At 40.6% G+C, this 10,000-nt stretch overlaps 1 protein-coding gene across 1 annotated transcript in view; it reads left to right on the forward strand.

Annotated features, from left to right (window-relative positions):
* nbas (NBAS subunit of NRZ tethering complex) overlaps nt 1-10,000 on the forward strand; it is a gene marked incomplete at both ends in the record, with an annotated part of 156,630 nt that overhangs the window by 37,833 nt on the left and 108,797 nt on the right. The window contains 1 exon segment of the mRNA XM_080857545.1: nt 6,766-6,969. Within this exon segment, the coding sequence (XP_080713671.1) occupies nt 6,766-6,969 (204 nt within the window).

The following is a 10,000-nucleotide window of genomic DNA, read 5'->3' on the forward strand; positions in this document are numbered from 1 at the left end:
ATGCCATGTACTGTTGTCATAAATGTTATATGATCTTTATATTAGGAAAATAATCATTGTATCAATGCATCGTATCGCTAACATGAAAGATTCTGCATCGATGCAGGAAAAACAAAAACAAACAGCGTAATTAAATATTGTGCATGCCAGAATAATGGATTTAAATAACTCAAATCCTTTTCACTGTGATATGCAATTGCAATTATAAATGAAAAGTTTACAGAAATGTACAGATAACACATGGTGAAGTCCGTAGCAATGCTGATTTCTCCCTCTTTGCTTGAAGATGGTTCCGTTGAACCAGCATGACCAGCTGATATGGAGTTTGCCCGCTCAGCAGATATGTCTAAGGCTAGGTTGCCAAACTCTAAGATCTTGGCTAATTTGGAGACTAATCTGTCTTACTAGCGATCCGCTATTATTCAGATAATTGAGCGACATCTAGATCTCTTCTATGTGGTAACAATCTGCACCAATGTGCTTCATCATGAAATTGATGTGGGTGATGTAACTCCGCAACATCCACACAGAGTAAACCCTTTTAAGTGCTGGCTGTGACGTGTAGAGGTGACTTACATTCGTGGATGTAGTTTTGCTGAGCCTAGCTCTAGTTCCTGGAGCTTGCAGGCAAGTCTGATGGCTCGGTGCGTTTTTGCACGGACAACTGTAAATGCCATAACCATGCCTGGCTCCTTTCCTCTTCCTTGTCTAGATGTTTGTATTGATCAGCTTGTATTGATCAGCTTGGCTCAGCGGTTTTTGTAACCAAAAGGAACCTTCTGAAAGGTTTTTTTTAATTATTATTATTTAACCCTTGTTTTACCAGGAAAAGTCCCATTGAGCCACAATGGCTCTTCTTCCAGGGAGTCCTGGCCAAGAGTGGCAGGCAGCAAGTGAAAACATTAACAGAAAATACAAGGACAGAGGACAAAACTAACAGGACCACAGACAGAAAACAAAGTACAGAATCACATAGAAAAACTAGACAATTCTCACTAACACAATTGATAGTACCATCAAGGACAACTAAAGAGAAACACTGCAGAAGACCGGATAATGTACATGTGAATCCTAACTAAATGGCAATAAAATAATTAAAGAAGTGAACACATATTTAAAAGCAATGGCAATGCTCTGTAAAAGCTGACTTCAAAAGATTTTTAAAAATATTGACAGAAGGAAGTGTCTCTAAATGTAATGTGTTTTGGAGTTCATTCCAGACATATGATGCATAGTAACAGAATGATGTCACAATGATGCCACTAACACAACGGGCTTCTGAAATCTCTGCCTTTGTCACCCCAGATGACTTTTACTGGTACAGAGTAATGGCAATTGGCATGCAGAATTCCCCAGCTACTTTTCAGTGGCTGGTTAATCGAGTCTTGATGGGCATTGCAGGTTGCAAAGCTTATCTGGACGACTTGGTTATTTACAGAGGTCCCAGCATGCTGCTCAGCTTGAGGAGATAATCAGGCGACTTGGTGCCGAACTCTGACTTTAAATCTTTTTAAGTTTGAGTTTGGTCAAGCCACAGACACATACTTGGGCAAAGTATGTTGGTTGTGGTCTTGTTAGGCCAATTGATGCTGAAGAGCTCTTTGCTACTTCATGCAGAGAACTTAAAGCAGCAATACGAAGTTCTGTTCCAAAACTAGTAAGCTATCTACCTTAAAGGCATGCAAAAACCTTTCAAACACCACCAACAGCCCGGCTGACACTGATAAAAGCTTACCAACACACTTACTGGTGTCTTTTGGCAGTTAAGCTGCCAATGTCATGCGTGTGAATGCTTTTCCTGATTTTTGCAGGTTGTACCAGCCCGTTACACAGAACTACATAGGGCATATCCTGGCTGGTTAGTGGGGAAGACACAGGTGTTTATCTGTCCTTCACGTGGCCATGTGCTATCAAAATGTATTTGAGGATGGTACCTAAACTAGTTGCCTATAAAACCATACCTCAAAAAGTGTCAAATTGTTGCATAGTGTTACTTTTAGAGGTTCCTTGGAATGATTGGCTACTGTAGGAGCTTTTGCTGTAATTGTGCCACCATTGCTGCTCCTTTACTACATGTACTGAATCCAAAGGTTTTATCCTCTTATCTGAAATGAGAAGTGCCTAAATGGTTTTGAAAGTCGATTGTTTAGTTATGCCCCTGTGCTTGCAGCTCCAGATTTTAAACAAGCCCTCTTAATGGGCTGTGGATGCTAGTGATGTGGGTGCTGGAGCTGTATTGCTGCAGGATGATATTCATGGGGTGGAACATCCTCTGTACAATTTTTCAAAGAAATTTGATGTCCACCAAAAGCACTATTCAACCATTGAAAAATAAGCTTTGGCACTTATTCTTGCCTTGTGGCACTTTGATGTACTGTATATGTTTCAAGGTGCACCACTGCTGGTTTATACAGATCATCAGTGGCGGACCTACCATTGAGGCGAACTAGGCAACTGCCTTAGGCCCTCACCCAGCAGAAAGCCCACGATAAATTGCCCACCCAGGCACCGATGGGCCGGCCCAAGTCTATATCCAACCGGCCCTCCCGCAGATATCGTCGGTTGCGACAGTTTTCCTTGCTTCAACGAATATTTTATATACCTCTAATGATAACCAACGGGAATCACTGTCTGTTGTTTATACTACTCCTAGTGACCTGTATTCACACTCATGGTTACTATTTTCTTACTATTTTCTAATCTCCTCCGTCAGTCTTACTATGTTTATTTGTTATTAAATGTTAATCACTCTAGCCTAATACTTGCGTGTCTCGCTCGTAGACACCTTTAACACCCCTACACACATAATCACACACCCAGCATGCAACACTACCATTACCACTGATGTTTACACCCTATCGTATGTTCTGTTCTGTTCATTTCTACAACAAAGTTCAAACCAGTGGCGGCGATTGTGGCGACGAACTGCTTTCAGGAAAAGGAGATTTTTTTTCTCTGTCGGCGTACTAATTAAGATAAATTGACAACAAAACAATTAGGACTTCCTACACCAAATGTATCGATTCAACAGGTTTCTACAAAGGGTGGAACCCTACATCCAACAATTGGAACGAAAGAAAATCATGGCTAGCACGCTGTGAAGTGGCTAACGCGGTCTGTATTTCTTTATTTGTAGGCTACCACTGTCACTTTTCATAGGTTGTACAGTGTGAATGTTCGCTTTTTGCCCTAACACTGAGTTATTTTCATTGTGAAGACTTAGTTAGCTTTTGTAAGCCAATACTTTCGAGATCAGTCAATAAATATAGTTGGTTTTGACTTATATGTTGCCCCCTTCTTTACGTTGTTACTGGACATATTTTATGTGTCCTGTAAAGCTATGTTGCATCATACAACATTTGAGACATGTGGATAATGAAAAAGTGGGATAATTTAATGTGGAGCCAAGTCATGTTTGCTTATGAAGGCTCCTGAATGCAACTTTCTTCCATATAACTAGCTACTGTAGCTATGTAGAGGGGAAATATTTTGATTGTGTGCTGCCATCTACTATACAAAAAGGTATTGCTGTATGAGTTAATCAGCCTACAAAAATTGTGTACTCTTTCTCTGCTGACATTTATTCCTAAAGGCTCTATAGTTATACATATAGGCCTAACCATCTGATACTAGCCCAGAGTTAAGCATATTCATCTAGCAAACTATACCTACCTTGGAGTGTTACAATAGCCAGTATCATTTTATTCCATGTGTCCATCCAGGCACATTTGTGGATCCAAATGTTATTAAAAAACATATATAATGTTATTTCTTTGTAATCATCCAAAATTATGTTAAGTGTATGGGTATTTTGCATACATTGAGCGGGCAACGCGCCGTATATTAAGTGGGCCGCTCTGACAGACAACTCCCGGGCCACTTTTTCCCCCCAGTCCGCCCCTGCTTTGAGGTGGCCCTTTTTTTTTTGCATTAAAAGGACGGATGAAGAGGGCCCCTGGCTATGTTTTCGCCTTAGGCCCCCAAATGACTAGGTCCGCCACTGCAGATCATAACCCTCTTGTGTCCTCCAGCCAGCGATTAATGTGGTGGAGCTTGTTCTTGTAGGGATGCCACCTGAAGATATGCCACATCCGGGGGGTGTAGTACATTATGTTGTGCAGTGAACATAAAAAGTGATTTACTGATTTCTGCGCTAATCGTTATTGCGGTTTCCCACCTGCTCTGGTTTGTTGTATTTGCGGTGCTACCACCTTAGAGTTGAAAATGCTACCATCCTACGAATAGCCTACTGAGAAATAGCCTCGTGCCTTTATCATATACTGTATATAACACTAGCACATGCACTCCTAACAGATCAACCAAAATCTTCACTTTCAAGTATGGATCATCAAGAACAGAGCTGCCTTCACTTGCCAGTCCCCCCCCCCCCCAAAAAAAAAAAAAAAAAACACCACAAAAATACGACAAGAGTTATTTGCATTTTGGTTTTTCTGAACCACATTCATGGTGTGAAATTTGTGTGGAGGTATTTGATAATGACAGCATGTCACCCTACAAACTAAAGCGACAATTGGACACCAAGCAACTCTAAATAAAAGACACACCCACTGACATATGTCATGTCATAAGTTTCCCAAGTACAGAAGAACAGTTTGTGCAGACCCGGTTTGCAAAAGTTTGAGAACTACTGTTTAAATGGGTTGCATTCACAATGCGGTAGGCTAAAAAATATGTAGGGCTAATTGGATATATACCCAACGTGGGTTCTTACGCACAACAAAGAAGGGCACTGTGTAAAGCCATTTAGATTAATAGGGCACATTCATTGATTATTTCTAACACGCATACAGACCGAATCCCCTTCGATACATCTTTTGTTTGATCAATAAGGTAGGCATTGCATGGAAATGGTCTTGAGGAAGGCGGTCTGCCAATTCCTTCATTGAAATGTATCTTGCGTCTTGGTTTTCAATTAATTTAAATGAATCAAGGTAGATGCCGTAACAAGTCAACTTGTAGTTTCGAATAGTATTTGAGTCATTGCTTGGTTTCACCATTTTGATGTATCTATTTCTCTTTGGATAAGAAATGTTACCTATGTTTCTTGATGTTTCTGGTTTATCGATAAGCGGATACATAGCTCGTTCTTTTCTCCACCTCATAAGCAGTAACGGAATCCCCCCCCAGCCAAAGCTATTAGGCTACCCATCCCCTACTAACCTGTTTCACTTACCTTTCCACTATATTGTCCATAAATAATTTCCCTATAGTCGTATGCAGCTTGCGTTCATGCATTTTTATGTAGGCCCATAGGCTATATGTTAAAAAATGTGAAGACCACAGCAATGAGTACACTTCAGTTTGAACTGTGGGTTTTTAATCAATTAATCATGACTATTAATTAAATTATCTTGAAATGATTAAATACATTTCAATATCTTTATTACATGCACTGATGCCTGTTGGACCAAATAAATGATCCGTGGCTTGTCATCACACCATGTCAAAATTCCTGTTGATATTAATAATTTGACTAGCAAATTAATATGCCATTTCACCGGTCACACGGAATAACAATTCTTCTTGACTCCTCCCTTTGATGTTGCACTATTTGCGAACTGTCATTCCAATACACGCATTAACGCACAGCTCATTGCCCTATGTAATGTGAATACACTTATAACATCATTATACAGCTGTTTTTAAAAAAATAGAAAGGTAAAAGCAAGGTAAAATAGAGTGCTTGTATTTATGAATATAAGCACAAATGGCAGTGTATACAGAGAATCGTTTTATAATCGAATCCCTTTGAATCGTAATCGAAATCAAATCTTGAGTGATGACTCACACCTCTAGTGTTCTTATAGATGAGTTCATTAGCTGATTATTGAACTGGATGATTGATTGTCAAACGTGCATGAGCTTGATGAAATAAACCGTGCTCTTGTGTTTGTTTGTGGTGCCGCTGCTACTACAAACCATATCTCCTTCTACTGTGATGTCTTGGTGTTCACCTTCCTCTAACCTCATGGTGCGTTGGTGTAGCCGGTTCCGGAGCATGCTTCTGCTGCGTGCGGGTACAGTGGCGGCTGGAGGCTCAGATTAGAAAGAGTCTTAAGATGTGAATGACGACCCCGGGGCTACAGCTAGCGTGAAATAAACCTTATCGATTTCAATCAAGCAAAGTTGTTAAACAGAGGGCAGTCTGCCTCCCGCTCAGCTCCTCATTCTTTCCGTCTCTTTCCGTCTTTGTCCTCTCTCCCTCTCTCTCTTTCTCTCGCTTTCTCTCACCCTCTATTTCACTCCCTTTGCATATTTCTATTTATTTCCTTATACCTCTTTATATCCCTCTCTCTCTCTCTCTCTCTATCTCTCTCTCATTCCCTCCCACTCATTTCCACTTATCTTCCTCACTCACTCTCTCTTTCAATTTCAAAGCTTTATTGACATGACAAGAATTCTTGTGTTATCAAAGCAATGTGCACTATGAATTAATAAAAAGACAACATCTTCTCTCCATCGCCCCTCCTCTTTTGCTGCTGTCTGGGGTGTGTGTGTGTGTGTGTGTGTGTGTGTGTGTGTGTGTGTGTCTTTGGGGGGTTTGTGTGAAGTTGGACGAATGTGTTTTTGTGATGGGGTCTTTCATATTATATCATTGCATAAGCATTGTGCATTCAATATGATCTATAGTACTTGCTCTAAAGGTTAATGTTACGTGTTATTGGTGTAGTATGGAGTAAAATATGTCTTTCTTTCTTTCTTTCTTTCTTTCTTTATCTCTCTATCTCTCTCTCTCTTTCTCAGTCGTCTGAGCAGAGGTATGTACGGAACTGTTTCCAGTGGATGGTTCCCTTCTTGCAGCGCTGTGAGAAAGAGGGCGGAGTCGAGGGTGGGGCAGGAGAGGGATCAGAGGGTCTGGCCGCCGCCCTTCTGAGGGAGTACCTGGTGTCACTTGCCACAGATGACCTCACACTGCCCCTTAAGATCTTCCAACACTCCAAACCTGATGTAAGTGTACACACACATACAGCCGCGGAAAAAATTAAGAGACCACTTCAAAATTATCAGTTTCTCTGGTTTTACTATTTATTGGTATGTGTTAAAGTAAAATGTACATTTTTGTTTTGTTCTATAACCTACTGGCAACATTCCTACCAAATTTCAAATAAAAATATTGTCATTTAGATCATTTATTTGCAGAAAAATGACAATTGGTCAAAATAGCAAAAAAGATGCAGTGTCTTCAGATCTCGAATAATGCAAAGAAAACAAGCTCATATTCATTTTTAAACTACACAATACTAATGCTTACACTTAGGAAGAGTTCAGAAATCAATATTTGGTGGAATAACCTTGATTTAAAATCACAACTTTCATGTGTCTTGGCATGCTCTCCACCAGTCTTTCACATTGCCGTTGGGTGACTTTATGCTACTCCTGGCGCAAGAATTCAAGCAGCTCGGCTTCTTTTCATGGCTTGTGACCATCCATCTTCCTCTTGATCACATTTCAGAGGTTTTTTATGGGATTCAGGTCTCAAAATTGGGCTGGCCATGACAGGGTCCTGATCTGGTGGTACTCCATCCACACCTTTACTGGCCTGGCTGTGTGGCATGGAGCATTGCCCTGCTGGAAAAAACATTTCTCAGAGTTGGGGAACATTGTCAGAGCTAAAGGAAGCAAGTTTTTCTTCCGGGACAACGTTGTACTTTGCCTGGCTGAGGTTTGTAAAAGACCATAAGGATTGAAAAAAGCGGACTGGAGGGTCTTCTAGTTTGTCTTCTCTGATGAGTCCAATTTTCAGCTTTGCCAAACACATGGTCGTCTGATGGTTAGACGGAGACCTGGAGAGGCCTACAAGCCAGAGAGTCTTGCACCTACTGTGAGAAGAACCTCCAGTCTGCTTTTTCAATCCTTATGGTCTTTTACAAACCTCAGCCAGGCAAAGTACAACGTTGTCCCGGAAGAAAAACTTGCTTCCTTTTGCTCTGACAATGTTCCCCAACTCTGAGAAGTGTTTTTTCCAGCAGGGCAATGCTCCATGCCACACAGCCAGGCCAGTAAAGGTGTGGATGGAGTACCACCAGATCAGGACCCTGTCATGGCCAGCCCAATTGCGAGACCTGAATCCCATAAAAAACCTCTGAAATGTGATCAAGAGGAAGATGGATGGTCACAAGCCATGAAAAGAAGCCGAGCTGCTTGAATTCTTGCGCCAGGAGTAGCATAAAGTCACCCAACGGCAATGTGAAAGACTGGTGGAGAGCATGCCAAGACACATGAAAGTTGTGATTTTAAATCAAGGTTATTCCACCAAATATTGATTTCTGAACTCTTCCTAAGTGTAAGCATTAGTATTGTGTAGTTTAAAAATGAATATGAGCTTGTTTTCTTTGCATTATTCGAGATCTGAAGACACTGCATCATTTTTGCTATTTTGACCAATTGTCATTTTTCTGCAAATAAATGATCTAAATGACAATATTTTTATTTGAAATTGGGTAGGAATGTTGCCAGTAGGTTATAGAATAAAACTAAAATGTACATTTTACTTTAACACATACCAATAAATAGTAAAACCAGAGAAACTGATAATTTTGAAGTGGTCTCTTAATTTTTTCCGCGGCTGTACATCGTACCACACACACAAACACACACTCTCTCTCTCTCTCTCTCTCTCTCACAAACGCACACACACACTCAATCCAGAACACATTCACACACAGCTACAAATCATAGAACAAATTCATACACAAATTCACTTGTTATATTTGCCTGCACTTTACAGCCATTTTAAAATCCATTTCTAGTACTTACCTACACACGCACACACACACACACACACACACACACACACACACACAAACAACTGTAATTGTAGAACACAAGCATATTCGAATTTACGCTCTCAAGCTGGAGGTCTTCCTCCTGTCCTCAAACCATGAAAACACACACGCACACACACGCACACACACGCACACACACGCACACACACGCACACACACACACACACACACACACACACTCACACACAGAGTCACTCATAGCTCCTTATTTTCCCCCATAAACCTGCAGACATTCTCTCTCACACTAAGTGACCCTGGCAGAGCCACTTCATGCTGTTCCCAATACTATTGCCTCTGATTGCCTTAGTGTCTCCGAAAGGAAGGAGGTATTGGTCTCTGACTTGGGTCTGTTAGAGTGTTTTTGTTAGCCTGTCTGTGTGAGTGTGTGCCTGTGTGAGTGTGTGCCTGTTTGTGTGTGCACCTCAACACGAATTGCTTTGTTGAAAAGGGATTTTAAATTGAATAAACACACACACACACACACACACACACACACACACACACACACACACACACACACACACACACACACACACACTCAAACAAATGCTTAGGAAATGGTGCCCACACAAATCATAGAAATTGAAGGAGATGGAACTGGCTGTGCCACTATAATTTTTCCAGTTTTAGAAGATACACACACACACACACACACACACATTTATGGGAAGGAACTTTCCCCCTGTGCAGCATCAATTCTGCTTTTATACTGGATGAAAATAGGGATTGTGTAAGTGTGTTTGTGTGAGTGTATTGTGATGATGATTTTGAGAGGAACTTTTTCAAGGTCAAGAGACCATGATGATGAATATGATTGTCAGTATGATTGTGATTGTGTCTATGGCAAAGGGGGTGATGACTCAAGTTACTATGGTTACAGAGGTGATTCATATGATGACTTTAAAAATGTGGATGAAAATGATGAATAGGGAGGTGATAATGGTGAGGATGATGTTGCTGATGAAGATGATGGTAATGCTGCTGCTGATGATGATGATGATTATAAAGTTAGTGACAATTGGTGGTAATAATTAGGGGTGGGAATCTCTTGGCACCTCACGATTCGATTCGAAATCGATTCAGAGGTCAACGATTCGATTTAAAATCGATTATCGATTATCGATTTAAAATCGATTTTGTAATTTAAAAAAATTTTTTTTTTTTTTTTTACACATCCATTTTATGTTGAAATG

The sequence above is a fragment of the Sprattus sprattus genome, assembly GCF_963457725.1.
Source record: "Sprattus sprattus genome assembly, chromosome: 2".
NCBI classification, from domain to species: Eukaryota; Metazoa; Chordata; class Actinopteri; order Clupeiformes; family Clupeidae; genus Sprattus; species Sprattus sprattus.